Source organism: Candoia aspera, chromosome 4 (genome assembly GCF_035149785.1).
Source record: "Candoia aspera isolate rCanAsp1 chromosome 4, rCanAsp1.hap2, whole genome shotgun sequence".
Taxonomy (NCBI): Eukaryota; Metazoa; Chordata; class Lepidosauria; order Squamata; family Boidae; genus Candoia; species Candoia aspera.
Window position 1 is genome coordinate 84,798,085 of NC_086156.1, and position 24,380 is coordinate 84,822,464.

General features: G+C 40.3%; 1 protein-coding gene across 1 annotated transcript in view; it reads right to left on the reverse strand.

The window, feature by feature from the left end:
* Positions 1 to 562: 562 nt before the first annotated feature.
* The window catches only part of MPP2 (MAGUK p55 scaffold protein 2), a 56,657-nt gene continuing 32,839 nt past the window's right edge, over positions 563 to 24,380 (reverse strand). Inside the window, exons 5-12 of the mRNA XM_063300863.1 lie at positions 23,185 to 23,412; positions 14,582 to 14,713; positions 12,684 to 12,789; positions 9,825 to 9,893; positions 8,589 to 8,750; positions 6,376 to 6,578; positions 5,684 to 5,812; positions 563 to 4,413 (exon numbers count right to left, since the gene is read on the reverse strand). Coding sequence (XP_063156933.1) covers positions 4,237 to 4,413; positions 5,684 to 5,812; positions 6,376 to 6,578; positions 8,589 to 8,750; positions 9,825 to 9,893; positions 12,684 to 12,789; positions 14,582 to 14,713; positions 23,185 to 23,412 — 1,206 coding nt within the window. The 3' untranslated portion in view covers positions 563 to 4,236. The remainder of the gene's footprint in view (positions 4,414 to 5,683; positions 5,813 to 6,375; positions 6,579 to 8,588; positions 8,751 to 9,824; positions 9,894 to 12,683; positions 12,790 to 14,581; positions 14,714 to 23,184; positions 23,413 to 24,380) is intronic.

The following is a 24,380-nucleotide window of genomic DNA, read 5'->3' on the forward strand; positions in this document are numbered from 1 at the left end:
CTCCTGCAGCAGCCCCCGTGACTGCCACTGCCATTTTGTAATGCACCTGGGGTAAAAACAGCCACCAAACAGATACAAGCATAGCAGGCAACACACCTTTTAAAAACAAGGGCTGGCAAACCAAGCTCTAATGTGAGCATTTGCAGAAGTGCAGAAGAAGGAACCTTGGTAGGAGAAAGGCAACCGCAAATCATCTCCTCTCCAAAGCTCAGTGCCCTGAAAAACTCAACACAGATCTGAATAACTTCCAGGATACCTGAACCAACACAGGATCAACTACTATATAGGGTGAGAGTTGTGTAGCTGAGATCAAGTATTTGCACTGAAAGTTCAGATCAGGTTCTTCAAGTGATTGGTAGTTACTGCACAATAAACTTGAAACACTCCTATATTGAGTGAATCACTCTTGTTTAAAAATAAATATGCAATTATAATAAAACGTAATTCAAAGTAGGAAAACTTGGATAATTTCTCTTTTGGCTATCTACAAAGGATACATTTTGCCTAGCATCAAGAGGAAAGAAACACTTATAAAGAAGAGGACAGTCTGCCAAGCCAAGTCTTTAAGACATATGATTTTTTAAAAATAAGACATAAATCATCATTTGCAAGTACACGGTGCTAATTGAAGTAACAACACTTTTGAGAAAACTTACCTAGCACAGACAGTAAATGGACGCTTAACTATTTACCTTTTAAATAATGGTTCTGGTTTTAAAGACACACCAGATTTTTTTCAAGGGGACTATAACAGTGAGATAGAAAAAAAAAGAGAAATTAAAGGAAGAAGAAGAGGAGGAAGACATGGAAATGACAGTTCCAATTCTATTTCACAGTATATACAGTTTTAAATACGCGTATATATATATATAAGCAAAAATTTTAGAAATGTTAATGCTGTTCACTGGTGACATATAAATGCACAGAGAAAGGGAAGTGCCTAAATAGTCACTAAAATACTAACAAAGTGTATTGTTCTGTGGATCTCTAATTTGATCATGTATATTACACATGTGTTTTTATGACTAATATAGAAAGAAACAAAAAAAATTCTAGCCCTTGTAATTACTGAGACAGATAATGCTGGAAGCAAGACTTAAAAAGCCAGATAAATGTTACATTTGGGTTGTTTAAGGACATACACATGGAAGGATCAAAACTGAGGGAATGCAAAGGGCTTAAGCACAGATGATGACAAATTAAATTAAGGGAATGAAGAGTAAAACAGGATTGGTGTAGGGCCATTTTGCTGCCTGACATGAAAGCCAAAGCTTCCATCCTGCTAGGCCCATCTTCAAAAAATGGATGCTCCATTTAGACACCAACAGCTCCCTTCATCTAGTCCACTTCATAGGGCCACCTCAGTAGATCACTTTAAATCTACTATGCAGTGGGGCTGATCACAGAGTAAAGCCCAGCTAATCACACTCAACATGTGGAGGTTGAGGCTGAGCTGTAGGAATTTTTTCTCACTTCTTTGTTGTAGTAACAATAAGGAGCGAAAATAGGATAAATCTGAGAAATTTTGGTGGGGTTTTTTTTTTTTTTGGACCATGCTTTCCTTACAAAGCAAATAGGGAAGAAAACGTGGATTAGAATAATGGTCCCCAATCTTTGGATGCTAATGAGCAGATCTAGAATATATTGTGGCTACATCATAAAATGATTGCTTATGTGAAGGTGGGCTTCGATAGTGACAAAATAGACAGCCTGCTAGTCTTGGCCAATAACAAAACATTCAATTACACCCACCTCCCACTGTCCCCAGCATTACCCCTTTCTTGTGTGTATGTTTAGTGGCATATGGGAATACTTCCAAAAAAAGAAAAAAATATTGAGCTACAGCCAATACTTAAATATAAAGCTGCCTTTATGCATTGCTGGTCCCACAATACTCGAGTGGATTTCACCTTCCCTGAACAGTGCTTGTAGGACACTAAATTGGTATGCCCACACACTTGATTACCAGCAGATGGAGTTATTGCTTTACAAATATCTGTTGAAGTAATCACTCTGGTTACAAGAAAGGAACAGCTAACAAGGTCCCTAAAACCCCAGAGATGGCAGGGTATGCAGTGAGCAAGTCACCCATGTATAGTCTATTTTTCCAGCTGAAAAGGGAAGTCTTTCCATTGTGAAGCTGAATGTGGGGGAGATTCAGAACCAATACAAGGACATGCTTTTACACAAAGCCTAGTTAAATTACAGAATGCGCAGCCATCCAAGATGGTATGGCCACAAGTTAATGGTTTTAAGAGAGGACAAGACAAATTCATGCTTCCTCCAGAATAAAAAGGCAGTCAACCCTAGGGATCAGTTGCTAGAGAACACTGGAAAAGGGTGATCACTTGTGTGTCTCCTGAGGAGCACGTGGTTGGTCACTGTGTGATACAGAATCCTGGACTAGATAGGCCTTTGGCTAGATCCATCAGGGCTGTTAATCTCTTCCCTTCACACTGCCCTGTTCCTGTTCCAACCAATTAAAGCCAGACTCTGCATCTTTCCAAGCATCATTTAAGATGTGGAAAAATCAGAATGAGGACAGGAGGAAATAAAGAAATAAGTGCATACTACAGGATTGCTAGAAATGCCCTTCTGGAACTGGCAGTGGAAAGCTGAGCCCGAGGTTCTACCCGTGCTCCGCAGAGGCTTCTGCCACCATTTAACAGCTGCCATAGTATGTGAGGTAGTGGTAGTTGTTCTGTCAGGAACCCTAAAACCAAGAAGCACTGAACCTAGCACTACGGCAAAAGCCAAGATGGAGAGAACTCCAACCCAACAGAATCCCATTGAAGGCAAGGTTGGCACAACCAAGGAACTGAATCAGCCTTCCTCAACATGAGGAATTCTTAGTAATGGCTGTGCTGCCTGGGGAATTCTGAAGTTCACACATGTGGATGGTATAGGTTGAGAAGCCTGTACTGAATGGACATAGAAACAGTGGGGAAGAGATTTATGGTATGCATCAGCATGTATTACAATGAAGGTGAAGCAGCAGCAATTTGGATCAATGATTAGTACAAGTCAATCTTTACCAACTTGTGCATCTTCCTGATGTATAGATTTCAACTCCAAAAATTTTCCAGTCAGCATGACGACTGAGAATTCTGGAAGATGAAGTCCATAACCTGATTGGGGAAACCTGAAAGAGTTTCTGTTGTTTTCCCTGACAGCCAAGTATCTTTCCTATTAATACATCAGTTTCTTGAAGTCTGGTAGGATGAGGAACAAGCCGCAGCTGAATATAGAAAATTTTATATGAAGCTGTCTGATTTGGCTGGGCCACTGATCCACCTTGTCTACAGCATTATGACTTGGAATAGCTCTCCAAGAATTTCAGGCAAGAGGTCTGCACTCTGAATATGCCAAAGCAATTCTTTGCAATGAGGGGTTCCAGCTTCACAAATAATACCACAGAGTGTAAACATAATCACCATTATACTTAGCCCCATTTTACAGATAGCAAAACTGAGACAGAGGACTTGCTTGTTATCACTGTACTTGTGTCACTGCCCTAGTGTCTCCAAGGCATTAGGTTCCAAACCAAAGTTCCTACCAAAAGACCAATCAGTCATAATTTTCCACTATAAAACTTTTATGGATATATCCATAAACCCCATTTAAATCTTGCAACAGTATTGCAGACCAGGCTTATAGTGGGGCAAGGCATTCTGCCCTGATTCAACAATCTCAGTGAGCAAGACATCCAATCATCTCAGGCTGACAGTTCTTTTGGCAATATCAGAATTGTGGTCCATCTAGAAAAACAGGGGGTTTGGCAGTGAGATAGCTGTGACTGGAGAAATATCCTTCTCATCTCACAATGGATGAGTTATGAACAGAGAGGATCAGGAGTAGCAAAGCAAGGCATTGTGGGTATTTTGTAGCTCTGCTCTTCTCCTCCTCCAATTCTGTGTCCACCACTTTGAATTCATAATTAAATAACTTACTGTAAAAAAAAAAAGGAGGGGATGAGGGACATCCATTCACTTATGGCAGTAAAAAGAATTCCTGGCAGGCTGAAGGTGTTCTGAAATGGAATGAGGAAACACCTTCTCTTTAGAATAGAGTGAAGCCAACTGAGTTTAATCTACACAGCCTAGACACCTGGGTAAGCTTGATGGTTGAAAAGGGACATGGGCAGATAAGAAATCTAGGTCCCTTGGCAAAATGGAGACAGTAGAAGATGGAGAAAACCAAGGCTCTGAGGCTATGGACAGGAGTGGGAGCTCCCTTCTAGTAAACCCAGCTGACAGGAACCCACTGTGGTTCACCATACAGCTTCTGCAAGGCCTCCTGAAGTTGCTGGAATGTCCGCTCCATATTATCGTTGACTAAGCAGAGGTCAAAGTAATGACCATAGCCTCGCTGGATTCGGCAGCTCTCATCTACTGTCCGCTTCAGGTCAGCATCCTGGTTAAATATGAAAAAAGCAGAGCAGGCCATAAATCAAAGGAAGGCAACAAGTGAAGTTCTTCAAGTAGGTTTCACACCACTCTGAAGTGAAAACACACAAAAACTGTAGCACCATCCCTAAAATACACTATAAAAAATTCCCTTCTCACCCTTATGGGTGGTATGTGTCTTCCTCAAGCTCGGGTCCTCTACCAAAGGCCTGGGAGTTTGAGGGTTCTGTGTAGTATCTTAGCTGTTCCTAGTACTGCACTCTTCTGGACAGAGAGCTCTGATGTTGCTCATGGGATCTGTTGGAGCCACTCTCCCAGCTTGGGAGTCACAGCCCCGAGTGCTCCCACCACCACTGGGGCCACTTTGACCTTCACTTTCCACATTCTCTCTAGTTCCTCTTTCAGGCCCTGGTACTTCTCCAGTTTCTCATTCTCCTTCCTCCTGATATTGCTATTACTTGGCACTGCTACATCTATCACCACCGCTGTCTTCTGGTCCTTCTCTACTCCCACAATGTCTGGTTGATTAGCCAGTACCTGCCTGTCCGTCTGGATCTGGAAGTCCCACATGATCTTAGCCCTGTTATTCTCTATTACCTTCTGTGGAATCTCCCATCTGGACTTGGGAGGGTCTAGCCCATACATTGTGCAGATGTGCCTGTACACAATGCCAGCTACTTGCTTGTGCTGTTCAGTATATGCTGTTCCTGCCTGCATCTTACACGCTGCCACTATGTGTTGGACTGTCTCTGAGGCCTCTCTGCACAGTCTGCACCTCGGGTCCTGTCTAGTGTGTTAGACTCCTGCTTCTATGGATCTGCTGCTTAGTGCCTGTTCTTGTGCTGCTATGACCAGTGCCTCAGTGCTGCCTTTTAGCCCATCCCTTTCCAACCACTGGTAGGATTTAATATACATACACACAAAAAGAAACCCCTTCCCCAAACTAAGGGATAAAAATAAAATGCTGACTCCATTCATGTGCATAACATAGCCTCAATCACTTTGCACCATTACTCCACCCACTGAAGCTTTCAGCCTTCCAAATAATGTTAAGTGTGGCTTCTGGGCCAACAAAAGGTAAACCCACCCCTGTTATAGGTCACTTAATTATAATCTCAGTTCAATAATATATTCTCCATAATATATTCTCCAGCTTACTCTAGGTGGTCAGATTTTGGTTCTGATAGGGTTATAGTATTTGGCATGGATAGTTAGCTCCATTCCCAACCTGTCATTTCTTATTTCCATGACTCTGAAACCTCCCCATGGAGACTCACCGTGAGCTGTTTAGTAGCCACACCACTTTCCAAAGCTGCTTTGTTCATAGCTCGTAAAGTCTCGAAATCTGGTGCTTCAATGAACACCACATACGGGACGAACTCAGCTGTCCTCAACACCTTCACAGCCTATCCAAATATCCAACAAAGAGAATGACTGCCATTACAGATACCTGTCTTTCCACACCAGTAGCATGCTAGGTACTATCCAAAAACAGAGATGCCATTCACTCTTTCTGTAGTCATACATTTAGCCTGGTATTTAACTTGGTTGCAGAATTATTCCATTTTCTGGGTTAGCATAATACTAATACAGTACCTTGAGTTCATACAAACAAACAAGCTTGACAGTGACCTAGTGAACATCTGCATTTGTCTAATATGCTAAATTGTTAGTTTCTCCATGTATGTTAGGAGAAAAATGTGTGGAAATGCCATTTGCAAAGTGATATGGACATGAGGCAGAACAAATGGCAACATTTCAACAATAAGAGAGAAAACTGAATTTGGGGGATTCCCGTTTCTCTGTCATAGTTAGTTAGGATTATTACAATTGGATAAACCAGCATATTGAGAATTCATACACATATACTTAGATTTCTAAAAATTACAGCAACCCAAAGTGTCCCAAACCCTGTAAATACACAAATCTCTACCTAAGTAACCAGTGGACAATGGGAAAGTCTGCTTACCTGTGGGTTAACATCCAGGATACACATTTTGCCTGACTCAACCACCTCATGGATAGAGTCAATCTTGGTTCCATAGAGATTCCCCTCATATTCGCCATGTTCCAGATAGCGGCCTGCTTTGATGTCTCTGTCCATCTCACTTCTAGTCACAAAGCTATACACTTGTCCAGTTTTTTCATGGTCCTTGGGCCTCCGTGAAGTATCTATCAGATTAAGAAACTGGGTTCAATTAGAACAGAGTTTGGCAATCTTTTTAGACCTCAGACACTATCATGGCCAGATATGCCCCTACGAAAACACTTTTTTAAAGTAGACATAATTTCATGATGCCACAATCTTTGGTGATTTCATGAAACAGCAGCAGGCACCACTTTAGAGTCCAGTGGTTCTCATTTTCTGATTTTGAAAACAGAGATGATCTCTATCTCCTAGCCATGACGGAAATTCAGAACAGGTACATAGTCCTCCCCCTTGATCCAGGTCCAGAAGAATGCTCTTTGCATGGTCCTGGACCTTCTTTTGTTTCTCCATATCTCTACGTACTGCAGATCCTTCACCGGGTCCCCATAAGAATAAGAACCTAGTATAAACTTTGGGGTTTAGTCTCGAGAGCCCTATGATGTAATATTCCTTATCTTTCTTCTCTTATTTCTTGGTGTATTCCTTCTTGGGTTACTCATGCAGCCTCACCAGACTTTTGGTGACACCTTCTTTCCCTCATGTTGCCTTCACACAATTTTCTGAGTGAAATAATTTCATGATAAAATTGGGATGACAATTATCCCCCTTCCATTTTAGCAGTTTTATGTCCTTTCAAAATAAGAAACACTTCTCTGTAGCTTCCAAAGGGGAGAATAAAAGCCAGGGTGAGGGGATCTAACTACTCTTACCTTGCTTAACATCACAATGTGGCTGGAGAAACTGCCTCCACCCAATTAAAAAAAATGCCTTGCAATCTCTCATGGCATGGCATCCTTAAAAGAGGAGGGGACGTGCTTTCAAGCGTCCATCAAACTAGCCCACAAAGGGTGTGATGCACACTCTTAAAGCACTTTGAAAGTGCTCTCCCTGTCCTCCCCAGGGCTTAAACAGGCTAGCACAGCATTTTCAAAAGCACAGTTCACATTGCATAACTGTTAAATTAAGCAAGGCAGATGAAGCAATTGGGCAGGGGACTGACTACATCAGTAAAAAACAAAACAAAACATTTAAGGCTTTGTAATTTGTTTTTTCTTCTGCTGTGGAAGAATGGCAAAAACTGGGCTAAAAGTTAGAGCCAGCATTAATTTAGCAAATTCTCACTGCTGAGTAATCAAAGGGCAAATAGCAGAAAATCAAGTGATGTGATTATCCTGCCTTTTCTCTGAGAGTTCAATACAGCTTACAGGGGATCTCTCCACATTTTATCTCCACAACAGCCCTGTGAGAAAGGTTAGGCTGAGAGAAAGGAATTGGCTGAAAGTCACCCAAGGAGTTCCATGTTTGAATTGGGACTTGAACCTAATCTCTCCCATCTAAATCCAATCTACTAACTGCTATACAGTACTAAACTGGCCCTCAAATACGTCTTTGCAGCAGAACTTCATAAGAACTTATTGTAAGCAATTCATTCAAGGAAGAGAACTGAGAACCTAGAGTAAATCCACCCTTTTGCTATGGCCTCCAGGGCTCCACGGGTCGCTTCAGGAACATAATTCCTTCTCAATCTGCCTCTCTGTGAAATCAAAATATTTTCCACTAAAAAGGACCTCAGCATTGCTTAGCATTTCCCACCAAGGAACTGCATATGAAAAGGCTTCCATGAAAACACAAGCATGTGTAAAACGTGACTGATGCTATTCCCGAGGAAGGTGAATTAGTCACTTGAGACCAGAGAATTGCAAGCAGGGACGAGCATGTGAAACCCAGACCTGTGTGCTATATGGCTGCCCTGAGCCCCATATATTCAAGTGTAATGAAGGACATTTGTCTCACTGTCAGTATTTAAGTAAGGTTTGACTCCAGATAACTTCTGTTCCTCAAGTGGAAGGAGTCTCCTGTTGGTGGGCAAAAATCATGGGCTGCCCATCTCCAACAACCTCTGAACTCTCCTTGCCCAACTCTTCAACTATGCAATGCTACCAAAGTATAGCAGAAGAGTACAAAGGAATCCGCTGAAAAAAAATCTGCCCCAAAAGCACTCCATTCCATACGCCACCATGGCCATGACTCACATGGGATGGTGGTTCCATACTGAGACTGGTCAGACACGATAAGCTTGTTCTTAATACTGCGCCGTCCTACCCCCTGGGCACCGATGAGCACCAAAGTTTTCCTGCGGAAAGGGGGCATTCGAGCTACTTCTTCGTAGATCAGCAGCTCGTGTCGATCAAACTCTGCAATAAAGAGCAAATAAATCACTGTTAGCTGTACTGTGGAGCCCCCGTGACCTTTTGAGGCTGATCAGGAACTACAGTGTTTATTTCTTTGGGCTGTGCTGTGTGAATCTACTCTTGGAAGTTTTTCCAAAGAAAAATGTTTGGATAGATTTGAAGAAATTTCCAAAATAGGTTTGACTTTTTTTTTGGTATCTTATTTTTCATATATGAAAAATATATGAGATGCTTTTTTGAAACAGTCTGATTCCTCAGAATGGAGGCAACTTGCTAAGTTACCATTTGCCAAATCAAACCCTTCTATTCCAACTCTCAAAATCCAACAGTCGTATTTACTAGGAATGCCATCTTCTCCAGACCTCCTCAGCTCCCAAATTAACTACTATAAATTCACAGTTCTGCAAGCAAACATGAACTAGGGGAAGTAGAATAATAAATTCTAAACACATCATTCTTCTGAAGAGTCTCTACAAAAACATTTAAAGCCCTAAATGGCTTGGGACCAGGTTATTTGGAGGACCACCTCTCCCTGAGGGTATCTGCCCATCCCACCAGGTCAGACAGAGTAGGCAAGCTTCAGTTCCTCTTGCTTAAATGTTGTCATCTGGCGGGACCTTTTCTGTGGCTGCCCCAACCCTCTGGGACAGTCTCCCCTCTGAGATTTGGAGGGCTCCCACCCTATTAGCCTTTCAGAGGGCTGCGAAGACCTTGCTCTTCACCTAGGCTCTGGGCTAGGATAGTCGTGAGGTTAGTTTGTTGTAGTTATTCTGTTTTTATTTAATATTACCTAGGATTATCTTGTATAAGATAGGTGGCCATATAAGTTTCTAAATAGATAGATAGATAGATAGATAGATAGATAGATAGATAGATAGATAGATAGATAGATAGATAGCAAAGAAAGAGAACTTTTCCTCTTCTTACCTTTCTTTCATTCAAAATATCACACTGGTTAACAACATGCTGGGATGGAGAAGATTACAGAATACAGTGGTTTCTCAGGGATTCTTACAACTACTGTATATTTGCTTCTGGCATTAGTTAGAAAAGATGAGAACCACAAAGTTCACTTGCCTGCATTTTTGGTGGTCAAATACATCATCCTTTTCTTCTTCTTCCCACTAAGGCTTCCACACAAGGCACCTGCCAGAAAGAAGAAAGGAAACCGTGAAGCAAATTCAGTGGGCTGGAAGAAGGACCAGAATATTCCCGAATGAGGTAGCTCTAGGAAATAATTAATTTTTAAAGTCCTGTAAAAAAAATAATGGCCTAATTATAGTAATTGTATAGTAAACAAATACTATCTGGGTTTTTGTGGGGGAAGATAGGATAAAACAGATAATGACAACTTTAAGTAATTTCAACATGGTGTGATACTGACCGGCAGTAGTGAGCCCTTAAGATCATACAGGCTTAGCTGAGTCTGGAACACTGAAGCAGAATGTCGAACTAAAAGTGTCTTTGGTGTGATCTAACAGGTACTATGTGTCATGAGTCAGGACACTATGCTCTAGGGACAAATCCAGTTGGACTGACAGAATCAAGGTAGCATCAGTTCACTGGTACTGTAAGTTTGAAGGCTGATTCAATGTCAGGTGCAGGACCTCAGAAAAAATCCATGATCCCATCAGAAAATGAACAAATGGACCACCAACAGTGATTTACCATACTTTGAAATAAGTAAAATATTTACATCTTGAAACGTATCCCATCCCTTAAAATTGTTAGAAATCCAGAATGGAGAATTATCTAACTATGCTACAGATTCACAAAACTGAACCAGAAACCAGTCGGGACAAAGAAAATTATTAGAAGAAGAAGGAAAAAAGGGAAGACTCAAGACCAATAAAAGTAACTACCATGCCAGGGTTGAATGAAAATACCTCCACCTTCATAACTTTAAATAAAAATATTTTAATAAATGAAAAATGAAGATAATTCTTGACATTACTTCTTTTGTTACCTGTATTTACTTCTCCACATAATCACCACCATTCACTAGACATCTTTGCCAACAATGGACATGTTCTTAAGGCTGTCATAAAAACCTCCATGCTTTGTCCCTTCAACCAGGTCCAGACAATCGTTTCCACTTCTTCATTTGGGTCAATCAGATGCCCATAAAGGTATTCCTTCAATTTTGGGAAAAGGTGGAAGTCGCAAGACTGGACTGTATAGTGGGTGAGGTAAGACAGTGAGATCTAATTTTGCAATTGCCTCTTGTATGGTTCGTAAGAGAGTTGTCATGTTGCAGCAACATTTCCTTCTTGTCCTTCTGAACTCTGTTTAATCGTTCTTTCAAAATTCTGAGTGTTGCAGTGTAATGCTCTGAGTTGATAGTGTTGCCATGTTCAAGGAAATCCATGTGAATAACACCATCTGTGTCCCCAAAATCTGTAAGGATGAGCTTTCCTGCTAAAGCCTGTCTCCCACCCATTCACCCCCCACCCCCGGTAAATCTTTATGATGATATTCTATGGACTGACACTTCACGTCTGGATCATAATCATGAACCTATGATTATTTTGTTGCTGTCACAATGCTGTGAAGAAATTCCTCACCTTCATTCTCACAGCGTGACAACAACAATTGCTATAAATTTCAATTCTTGAAGCTGTCATCTCCCCTGTCAGCATGTGAGGAACCCATTTTGCATCAACTGTCTGATACTGAAGAACATCAATAATGAGTCTCACACATTCCTGCAAAATGCTAAGCTTGATGGCAATTTCCCCTCATTGTCCTTAATTATTTCATCAACCTTTCTCATGTAAAACTCTTCAGTTGTACTTCATTCCTTCATTCAGTTGTACTTCATCAAATCAGCTATTCCCAGTTCACTATTTTTATATTTTTGGGCCCAGATGGAGGAAGTTCTTCAGCAGTCAAAAATTCAATCCCAACATGTTGCTTAAAGTGCACTGACAGGTATTCACCCCAGATTTCCATTTCATGAACCACAGTAATAGCGCCTTTTCTGCCAGCAACAAGTGAAAGAACAGGTGCTAAAAACCATGTTAGACTAAAGCTTCTAGCACATCTGTACTGCTATTTATTGGCGACTTTATTTATTTATATTTATTTCAAGACTTAAAAGGCTGTGTGAGTCTGGGTGGCATGCAACATAAACACACAATAAATTAAAAAAGAAGAAAAAAAACAAAGAAAACTAACCAACAAACAATATATAAATACAAAATTTAAAATCTATAATATTGGAGGCATTACTTTTTATTCAACCCTCATATTACCTAAGAGAGAGATAACCCTGAATTCTTCCCAAAGTCTTCCCCAAAAGAGAGTTCAGAGAGAAGAAACTGCAACACTTTTGCATAAACATTAAAATGTTGGATTTGGTCCATGGAGATCCAAGTTCAAGTCCACTGAACATGAAGCTCACTGAGTGGGAGAAAGTTATGTGGGGAAAATACCAGTCTTTCTTTCAGATAAATACAGTACTTTTTAATGAAATGCATCAGTTAAACTATGCAATGCATTGCCAGATATGGTGATAGTCACCACTTCTTTAGACAATTTTGAAAGAAGTTATGAAAAAATCACGAGGAGAAATGTATTAATGGCTCCTGATCCTGATAGCTCTATACAATTTCCAGACCAGAAGGAAATGTAGTATGCCTTGTATCCCAATTACTGGACAGCAGCAGCAGAAGATGCTATCACCTTCATATGCTGCTTGTGAGTTTCCAGGATGCATCTGCTTGGTCACAGGATAAAACAGGCCTTAGGCCTGAGCCAGCAAGGCTCTCTTATGTTCTTTATGCTTTGATGTTCACAGATGCTTGCAGCCTGATCTCTGAATATGGTTGGGTGGCACTAATTTTCTATTGCTCTTGTCAACATTATTGAGAATCTTGTTTTCCATGTTCCCTGAGTTGTTCCAATTCTGCTGCTTACATGATCTGTGCCTTTTACCTGATGATGGGGTGACTTCAAGGTCACGCTTCACAAAGGCCTTGCGCTTCTCTTCCAACAGCTGGCTTGGGATCAGCCCTGCGCTGCCACCTTCCACATGGCAGGCCTGCAATAACAAAGGATGGTTTGAACATCTGGAATAGAAGTCAAGTAGGGTCCTGAACAGGGCATTTCCTCCGTGTAAACAGATAGTGCCAGGCAGAGAAATTCTTGCATTTTCTTCCTACCAGTTCTCATTTAGTTTGATGAAGGAGAATTTGCTTTAGAAACTCCTTCACCAGCTAAGAAAAACTTTGGTAAAATTCTCAAGGGTGAGCATGGTGTGCTTGGACTTATTAAGTTACAAGGTGGCCTATCTTTCCCTGCACAGTTCTCCCTCCAATGATTTGTGTTGGCTCCCCATGTTTCCATTAAATTCCAAAGAAATACATCAAAAAGAAACTGCTCCTCTGGGACTTTTTCAAGAGTGGGGCTACGGTCATAGCAAGGCATGCTGTCTCCTTCTATGCTTATAAATTTGGAAGAGAATTTCTAATTCGTGCCCAGCTGTATGAATCCACAACTTTATTTTCACACTGCATCTAGGTCACATGGAAAGAAAGAATAATGGGCTGGTCTAATGGGAACAGAGTGGTCTCACTGCAATAGCAGATACCCTAAATATTAAAACAAACAATTGCCACCAAGAGGTAGGCAGAATTCAACATGCATCAGTCTCAAAATATATCAGATTTATATTCCTTTTAGGGGTCTCAATTTATTCTCTCTGTCTTAAGAATCAAACAAAATATATGCACAGGTAAGGTAATATTCAACCCAACCCTAATACAAACTTGATTTCAATAGTGGTATGGAAAGCTTTTGGGGATCATTTTTAACAAAAAGTACAATCTCTCATTTAGCAAACTCTGTTAAAAGTATTGATGTGAACATCTTTTCCCCACTCGAGCCCTGCTTTTAATGGCAGCAGCATCTTATATTTTGCTCCATTTTAATTTTAATATTATATTCTATTGCCTTCTGACTAACCTCTTCTATTATAACAGTCCAGAATAGAGTAAATTTGAGCAAAATCACATATTTCTAAACACACAATAAATAGCTCTGCAGAAGCTGGAACACACTTCTAACCACAGTCACCAAATTTAAATAATTCAAATGATGCTATGAGCAGGGAAAAATTTCTTAACATGTAAGAGGGGGAGCCTGAAGGAAAGACAATTGGTAGGAATTTTATCACCTGACCACAAGAAATGGGAGATGGTGGAGACCACAGGGGTTTAACCAAGTGAGAATGGGTTGGGGATGGGGAGATTATTGGTTCTATCCTATTCCATCCAGATTCCCATTTACTGTGAATTTGTTCCACTTGTACTACTAAAAATGCTCTGTCACTAACAAGATGGATTGAAACACCAATCCTGATACAACTACAGAAAGATGTTAGTACAAGGAGTCTGTGATTATGCTCCTTTGAATTGCAGCCTATTAACTTTAGTGCTGAGCTTTTAGTAAACAGTTATAAGCAGGGAGATCCCAAAACATTTTGCTGCCTGAAACAATATGTGTTGTTTCCTATCTCCATTTGCATTCCAGGTACAGATACTACATAAACTAGCAACTGGACAGGAGCCTCCATTACACCTAAAAATAGTATGCTAGTTTACAGGAGGAGGACAAACAGTCCTGTACTCTAAGATATTGGCATGGCTGAGGGTTCTGGAAGAATAACTGGGAAGCTGTAACTACTCTCTCTAAGCATCTGCTACATTAGTCAATTGCCTCGTTCTGCCTAGTGGCAGAGCTATAAGGAGTTCTTCCTGAGTTTTGTCGTTGCTGAACCTTACATCAAGTCCCGATATTACACATGGTTCATTGAACAGACACAAGGCTGATACCTGCCACCAGTTGGGATCATCCTGGTTGACAATCTGAAGAAGATCTCCAGCTACAAATTTCAGTCCAGCTTCCTTGCATGGAATGAGGTTGTCAGTGATTGGATCATAGTCAAAGTGGGCCTTCACAAACACCTAAGGGAGGAAAAGGAAGGACCGTATGTATGTTTGTACAATATTTAAGAAGTTTGATTATAATAGTAAAATCTAATACAAACTAAACTTGAAGAGAATAGAATGAAGTAAAAAGTGTAAGAAAAGAGAGAGAGAAGAAAGAGAAAAGTAGGAATATCATAAGAAAAAAATACATAAAGAGGTGATTTCCAACCTTCATCACAAGTATAAACAAATTTAGTGACTCTTCACCCCCTCTAAGGTTACAAACATTTATCTTTTCATCCTGTATCCCAGCTGTGTAAGCTGGGTAAGAAGAATAGTGAGAATCAAAGAACTGATTCAAGAGTCACTGGGATTCTAACCTATCAAGGCTGAAACAAAAGAAACCCAGGATCTTTAGTGTATTGAGTTTCTGACTGATTAAGTGAGCCTGTGATCCAGTATTGTTGCCTGATTACTTTGACCTGCTTGGGTGTGTTGTAATGTTTGCAAACTTTGGAGATAGTTCTTCTAGAGCAGTGTTTCTCAACCTTGGCAACTTGAAGATGTGTGGAATTCAACTCCCAGAATTCCCCAGCCAGCATACTTCAGAATTCATAGAGAATTCTTGGAGTTGAAGTCCACATGTCTTCAAGTTGCCAAGGTTGAGAAACACTGTTCTAGAGGCTTCAATAAGGTAAGCACCAGAAAAATTAACTCCTGACTCTACTGTGTTTTGCTTGATCAGTAGAAAAGATACCAGGTTCACCATATATTGTACAAGTGGATCCACAAAGCTAGGAATACAGAATGTAAAGCTAATACAGTAAAGTTATTTGAAAGATAAAAGCAACAGGAGAATGTACACAAGACAGTTCTGCCCAATATGTGGCTAACAGCTGTGGTTGTCTCAGTTCTAGAATTTTCCTTACCATTTTCTCTTTCCTATGCCTCAGAGTTCAGATGAAACTTATAATGCGGGATCTGGGAAAAACCAAATATGGTACCTATTGGTACTCTCAATTTCTAGTGGAATGCTTAATTATACTTTGGGTTCAAATATCAGTCAATATGTACCTCTGATTAGGACATTTATCTTTCCTGATCAGAGCTTATTCTGAGCAAGGGCTTGGCTGAGGAGTCTGGTTTCAGAGGTAGCACTCCCATAACATATATAAAAGGATGTTTAAAGTGTCTTTATCTGATCACTGATTAATTACATATCTAGGATTCATTGCTAGTATTGACATCCCTGCAGGATCTACCAGTGCTATCTTATCCTGCCCCCTCTCCTAAAAAAATCCAGCCTACAACTGGGAGCTAAGCACAGCTGCTATTTGAATTTTTCACAATGCAACATTTTCAAGTGAGCCACAGAACTCAAAATACTTTTTAAAAAATGAACAACACACATACAAGGAAGCGAAAGAATATTGGAATAAAACATGTTTTAATGATACTCTTTCTCTTACAGAAATCTAATACATAGATTAAAATGTTAACAGGATATATGAACTTACATATGATAGCACATTTCATCGAGTTCTAGACTGAATTTGCTAAACCAGCCTTGGTGAAATGCTAAACCTAATTCAATATCTGGCCTTGTTTGTACAGACTACTGGAAATTCACTTTCACAAAGTTATATGGAAAAGGTAGAACAGCCTTCATTACCTTTTTACTTGAAATCTCATATTTTCTATGAAATGTCATTCAAAATCCTTCTAGTGATGCTTCCCCCTCACACACAATTTATTTCAATGTGACATTTTAGGGCAAATCTGCCAAAATCTTCTCTTTGTTCTGCAGTTATTTGACTAGTGAAATGGAATGGATCTCAAGCCCACAAAAAAATATTCTCTTGCTGGCTGGGGAATTCTGGAAGTTGAAGTCCACACATCTTAAAAGTTGCTGAGGTTGAAAACACTACCCTAGAGCATCATTACACTAGGGGCATTGCTGGAAGTCCACATTACAATTAGATCCAAGTGCCAGCCCTTGCACAGCATACTGATACCAAATGCTACCATTCTATGAGCTATTAAGTGGCAGGCTCACCAGAGGGCAGTTTGCCCGCATCTACTTTAAAATTAAAGCTAATTCTGATAGGCTTAAGGGATAAGTTTTCCTGATCCAAAGATACAGAGTCTTGGATGGTTGCCTTTTACAAAATCTTGATCTTCTGAATTCCATAAATATTTTCATACCATGGACATGAGAGTAGAAGCCTAGTAGATAGGGAAAGGGGAAAGGCAGAAGGGGAAAAAGAAAAGAAAAAGAAAAAGGGGAGAAGCCCCCTGGTTGCTTTCTCCTTGGCACTATTTCCTTTACTAATAGACTGCTTATAACTGAACATTAGCAGCATCAAGAATAGCTGCGAAGAATAGAGTGATCCATTCCTGTATTTTGCCAGCTTCATTTATATTCAGGGACAAGTTTATTCTGGCCAATATCTGCATATTTTCCTAATACATCCCAACACACATCTTTTTGTGTGCTGCTTTTCCTAGGATCCACACTTTCTTACACAACCCCAGAATTGCATCTCAAAATCCAAAGAAGTGTGCCATTGAATGGTTACCCTATTCCTAGTTGCACTTCCATCTGAATACATTGTAGTAGGTCAGATTGCTTATGCACATGCCTTGATGTGACTCTTCTTCACTGTCAACAAGAGCCCCCTTGTGAGCTGAAAAGGACAATCCAACAGTCAAAGTCGTAGCCAACATACAATAAAAAAACCCCACAAAACAAGAGCGTGGCCAATACAGGATCCATTCTGCCAATTGTCTCTTTTTTGAACACTGGATCCTGGCAGTGGAAGGCAGCGAATGAAAAACACTTGTGGGTTTTTTTCCCTGCATTATAGAGTCCTTTTATTTGCACTCCAGGCAGCACAACACTGTTGATGTCTCCGAGGAAACGGTCATATCTGAGCCTGTCTGTTCAGGCCATTTCATTCACTCTCCCCTTCCTCCTCATACAAAGGCTTGCAGAGATGCAACAGGGGCTGGGATTTGCAAAAGAACCCTGAGGCTCAATACTTGTTCAGCAACAAAGGTAGAAGGAAATTTCAGGTCATCTCTTCCCCAAATCTCCACTTCTGCATTTTTCCTCAACATTTCTACAATGCACAGCATTGAGGGGTCAACCCTGCCTGCATAATAAAAGGAGACTGGATGTGTACTTCATTGGAAAAGAAAATGCAGACTGGGGTTTTGTTGCTGAAAATAGTGGTACATGTGCTGGAGGAATGGCCTATAGCATTGAGATCACACTGATGTCACTGACAATGTATAAATTGCAGGGAAGCCCAAGGCAGGAGTTGAAGATGACTAAAACATGTTTTACTATGAAGCTAGTTTTAAATTAGTAGAAGTCAACTCAAGTAGCTGTAACTTGACAGTTTTGCTGGTGTCAGCAAAGCATGGAAGGCCAGTGAGGAACAAGGCAACTGATATCAGAGAAGCAAAGGAGGGAGCCATGTTTAACCCCTTCTCTGTCTTTTTTCTCTACTATAAATTGCATCCACAGCTGTCTCTCCAGTGTGGAGTTCAAATATGGCCCTGTGATGGGCAGGCAATGGCCATTTCATCCACCTCATTTGGAACCAGAAAAGAATTGAAGCCCCCAAGCCAAATACACTGCCCATTCTCAAGTGCCCCTTCCACCATAGTAAAATGAATTCTTCCTCCACCCAAGTGCAGCCGTACAAATGTATTTATATGCATAAACTTGCTGGATTTCCATGTGCCTTATTTAGCTTTCATCTATTCGTTATGCTCACTGATGTGAAATAATCCTCTTTCTTTTCACAAAAAAGCAAGCTCATTTATGTCATCCCCACTCCATATTTGTTTCACCCTTTGGAATCAGTTTGCAGCCATAAAATGTATGCTAACTGTTGCTGCCCCACTGTATAATCTAGGGTGCACTCTCTCTTCTAGCATTTCCAAACAGAACTCTGAATCTATATCTGTACTGTTGCATAACTGGACAGACCAATACTTCACCAGTCTTTCTCAACCTTTTGACCCTGGAAGAACCCTTGAAATATTTTTCAGGAAACCCCTGCACATTCAGGCTCAAATACAGGCCAGAAGTTACACAATTATTATATTCGTTTCATAGGTTGGCCTGTATATATGCATTAATAGTGTTCTCAAACTAAAAATAAAGAATGAAACTTACCCCTTTAATGTGAAGTTGCCCAAATTTGAAATTAATTTTTTAAATAAATCATGATCTCCCAGGGAACCCCTAGTGGCCTCTTGCGGAACCCTGGGGTTCCATGGAACCCTGGTTGAGAAACCCTGCTTCAAACACAGAAGACATTTGATCCTTCAAAATTACATCATCTTATGTTTTATCCCTACTCTTTTCTGCTTTAGATGTTTGGGGCTAAACCTCAGCCTTCAGAGCTCATCTCACAGGATCCATGGTTTGGATATTTACAGGTAGGAATAAATAGAAATTAGTGATAATGTCAAGTGTTTGCAAGTTGTAGGAGACCCTAGATGAATGCTGCAGAAGGTCCCCAACATGGCATATGGGGGCACCAATGAACCTGCAATCAGATCCCATGGAATGTATATGGTTATTTGATCCTCCTACCTTTAACGTTACATGGATTTTTCAATACAAGAAAAGGGACGCGGCCATGGTGCAAAGTAAAGGCCCAAACTTTAGCATTATCTTTAATTACAAAAATGTTCCTGAGCCTGATAATCATGCTTAGAAAATAAAAACCTGGAGGTACCTGTCTCCCTCCCCATCCCCCCAAAAGATAAAGGTAAACTAAGAATGGTAGCATGCATTTGGAAGGGTGGAGAGATAGCAAAGATTACACATTTATTTTCTGGTAAATTGGTGTTTGCTAACTGGCTATATCTACCATGGCAACCAATTTCAGAACAGTCAAACCACCTCCCAACCAATTTAGGTGATGCCCACAGCATGTGTCCTGGCCCAAAAAATTTAGGGACACCTGATCTAGACAGACAGAAACTTTATTTCAGCCATTGACCAATAAAAATATATTCAGTAAAACAAACAAAACGAAGTTAACCCCTAACATCAATGACTACTGGCAACCATTTGTGGGTGAAGCTTACACACAATGTAGCAAAAGTTTGCTACTTTTAGAGAGATCCTGGTTATCTAACAAATAATGCAGATAAAAATTACCAGAGTGCCCGGGAAATTTAGATTAAAAAGAGGTAAGCAGCAGGTGGCGGATGTCCCTGTAGAACTGCAGTATAAAAGAACACGGGCTGTGGTTTCTATAGCACCCTGTCACAGGGGCAGTGTCAAATTTCATAAGGGGGGGGGGGTTCCTATATTTCCCTTCCAAAAGAGCTGTGAGGAAAACATTAAATCAAGCTAAAGGTAAAGCTTTCCTAAATCTGGGAACCTGATCTAGATTATGGCCTGGACAAAGAAGTCTCTTTGTTATTAAATGATGCCGCCATGGTAGCCTCATGGTTCCCTCTGCCTGGTTACATCTACCTGTCTCATTGGGTCCAGCAGAAGAGGCATGTTATGGGTCTGGTCTAATAAGGAGTGTCATCTGACAGGACCCAGGAAGAGAGCCTTTTCTGTGATGGAACCTGCCCATTGGAACATCATCGCCCTGGAGGTTAGATTGGCCCTGACCTTACTGGCCTTTCAGAAGGGTCTGAAGACATGGTTTTGCCATCGTGCTTGGAGATCTGGTGGTGGCACGGAGCCTGCTAGATGGCTGTACTGATTGTCCTATGTGAGTTGTACTCTCCTTCTGATTTTGTTCTATGGTTTTAATTGGTTTACTTTTTTTATATGCTTTGTTGTTTTATCTGTATTTTGTTTACTTTTGTTGTTGTTTTAACTGTGTGAGCCGCCCAGAATCATGAATTTGAGATGAGCGGCTATATAAATTGAATAAATAAATAACTAAATAGCCAATTACTTGAAGGCAATAGCAATTTATTGATTATAAAGAGGTTCCTTCACTTATTTGGCTAAATACAAACCCAGTGAAGATGAACTTTATTAACTTGCCCCTTGTTTTCTGTAAGTTTCATGTAATATACTATAGCTAACTTAATAAACTCGGATTGGATAGAACTGCAGAATGGAAGACAAGAATCAAGTCTCTACAAGAGCTTGCCACAATGTGGTTTATCTAGTTTTGATTTATGGTCTTGTATAATTTCTATCAATTGTAGTTTATTAAATAAAGCACTGTTATTTAACTTTGGCTTAGTATAATATACAGTACTAATCCAGTTTTATAGTCCAATCTTGTGTTCCAGTCTTTCTCAACCTGCCCCTTTCAGAAGTACTGGGACTGCCTTTGGCCATTTTTGTTGTTTATTCGTTCAGTCACTTCCTACTCTTCGTGACTTCATGGACCAGCCCCTGTCGGTCGTCAACACCCCCAGCTCCCCCAAGGTTGGGTCCATCACCTCTAGAATATCACCCATCCACCTTGCCCTTGGTCGGCCCCTCTTCCTTTTGCCCTCCACTCTCCCTAGCATCAGCATCTTCTCCAGGGTATCCTGTCTTCTCATTATGTGGCCAAAGTACTTCAGTTTTGCCTTTAATGCTGGTGGGGAATTCTGAGATTTGTAATCCCAACACATCTGGACAGACCCAGATTCAGGGCTAACTTTTACAGAGTTAGTGGTACACACTTATATGGCAAGCAAAGAGGTATTGATCAGTTTTGAGGTAGCCCCAGAAGACTGTTTTTTTCTCATTCTTCCGTACTCTGAAGGACTATGGGACAGTTCAGAGGTTCACTGGAAAATAAGGACCAGTCTGTTTTATGCCAAAGAGGAACAGCTGAGCTTAGAGCTTTGACTACTAAGCAGAAATTTGCTCATGGCAGTTACCAGCTCATCTAGGATTGCATTAGCAAAGGAATGTGTGGGAAGCCTGTAGTTTTTCATTGTCGTGATGACATTAGTGGGCCATATATAACTGAGTTGACATCTGCTGATTAAATTCTTACACCACTTTGCCCAAAGCACTCATGCATTAATTCAAGTTTAAATCTCCCTGTATGACATAAGGAGGGCTCCATGTGATGGAGCAGAATGAAAAGTATCTTAGCTGAAGGAAAAAGAGGAATGGGAGCCACTGTCACAAGGACAGGCTGAGACCCCAGATGTGTCTCTCTCCCCTAAACAGAACCTGTCAGAAATGAAGAATGACAGCATTCAGCCTCAATTAGGATGAACAAGCCTGTTGATTCCTGGTATGTCACTTTCACATGCTTTAGCCCATTTCTGTATTAAAATGTGATAGAGTCTTTAGCATTTTCCCCTCCTGATTAAGCTCATTTTAAGATTTATGCTCTAGGCCAACCCTGAGAGGAGGATTTTCACTTGTTTCACTTCTATCGAAGATACATTGATGCACCTTTTTAATTTTAATTTTATTTATTTAAAATTTATTAAGAAACTTTTATAAAAACACTTGGAGTGCATCAGATTCCCTATCTCTAATTTAGTGAATCAAATGAAAAAATGAAATGTTCCCCCTAACCACTATTTAATACGTTGTGATAATTCAGAAATAACTGAACAGCAATACAATCAGCTGAAACATTTGTTATGTTCTTTGGCTCAAAAATATTGGCTGCCTTGGAAATCTCTATGGCCTTGGATATACTGGAGAGAATTTTTTTTTTCAGAGGCTAAACCAAGAATTGTTTTATCAATGATTTTAAAACTCTACTAAAATAAATATGGACTATATACAAGAAATTTAGAATAGAGAATTGGAGTTTCCTATGCTACAAAATCAGTGGTCTCGGGTTTTAAGACACAAATACATTTCTTATGATCTTAGCAGAAGGTTAATTATCAAAAATTGTATTTCAGACAACTGGGCTAATTAACATTTAAAAAACATTACCAATCTTATGTTAGAGTTGTAATAATGTACACCTGCTTTGGAGATGCTCCTTGCTTACTTATTGGTTGAATATTCACAATATGGTGAACCAGATTCTTGGAAGGAGGTTGATTTAAGGTGTCTCTGTGTTGCTAAATTATATTTCAAAAATTGGGAATGTATCTATTTATTAAGAACTTTGAATTAACCATGCATGATTGCCAAAATTCATCACATGTTCTAGAAAGACATTTGTGTAATGGATACCAAAGGCTGGCTTGATAAAATGTGTCAACTTTCACTTTTTGAATGGGCTCTTTCTGGAGTACAGACGGGACAATATAATTCTGTGTGGTCAAGATTTAATTTGGTGTTTAAAACTGAGTTGTAGCAATTCTTCCATAGACATAATCAGTATTGTCATAGTTGAATTAGCATTTTTGTTTTTCATATACTATGTCTTTAATATCTTGTTTCATTTGGGTTCACATATTTTTGTTTTTGCTTTTTGTAGATGCATAAAATAATAAAAAATATCAAAGATATGTTCTGTATTTTACTCTAGTCAGGGAGTATGATGATCACAACTAAAAATATCACATTTAGGAGGTCGGATGAGTTCTCCTACCTGGCGTGGTGGATGTGGCTCCTGATAACTGGGCAGGATCTTGAGTACAACACTTCCACTTGCATTTTTTAGCACTTCTTGGAGGGCTCGTGGATCACTGCCCACTTCTTGCCCATTCACCTCCTTGATAATATCACCCACATGCAGCAACCCCTGCTGATCAATCATGCCTCCATGTAGGATACGTGCAATGACCAGCTCGCCACGCTCCACACGGAATGTCACACCCTGGGATGAGAGAAACAGATGCAAACACAGGATCATACAGCTGAGCTTGGCTGATCTGAGAAAACAACAACCCTAAGGTAAGTCAAACCTGGTTAGGCTATAGGCTAAGTTGGGAAATTAAAAAAAAAACACCTCTTGAAGAAAGGAATGACAGACTACTTCCATATTATTTTTAAGAGAATAACATGGATAGGCCATGTAGTCTCCAGGAGTTGACCTTAACTCAAGAGTCTTTGATGGTGATGATTACATGCCACCAAGTTGTTGACGCCTCTCAGCAACCACCGCATAGATTTTCTCCATGAAGATCTGTCCTTAACCTGGTCCTTCTGGTCTTCCAATGGTGCACCCATCACCACTGTACCCGAGTCCATCCACCTTGCTGCTGGTCATCCTCTTCTCTTTCCTTCTGCCTTTCCCAGCATTAGACCCTTCTTTAGGGAGCTAGGTCTTTGTATAATGTGTCTGGAGTAGGATAATTTGATCCTGGTCATTTGTGCCTTGAGTGAGAACTCAGATTGGATGTGTTCGATGATCTATTGGTTTGTTTGCTTACTCATCCCTTCCAGGAGCAACCCCCTGCTACGATGAGGCAGCACAGCAGGACTTGGTGGGGGAGGCAAGAGTCTTCATCTTTCCAATAGTCATATAATTTCCCCCCCTATTCTGTTCAATTATCAAGAGCATCTGGTACTCATACCTCAGGTACCTCCTTCATGAAATGGAGGGGCAGTTTGAGACCAGCCGAGAAGAGAAGAACAAGAGCACGGACTTTTATGATATACGCTGCCCAGAGTCACTTGTTGAGACGGGCGGCCGTAGAACTCAAATAAATGAATGAATGAATGAATGAATGAATAAATGAATGAATGAATGAATGAATGAATGAATGAATAAATAAACAAATAAATAAATAAACAAATAAATCTCCTAAACTTCTCCAAGCATCACATTCTTTTTTTTTCCTT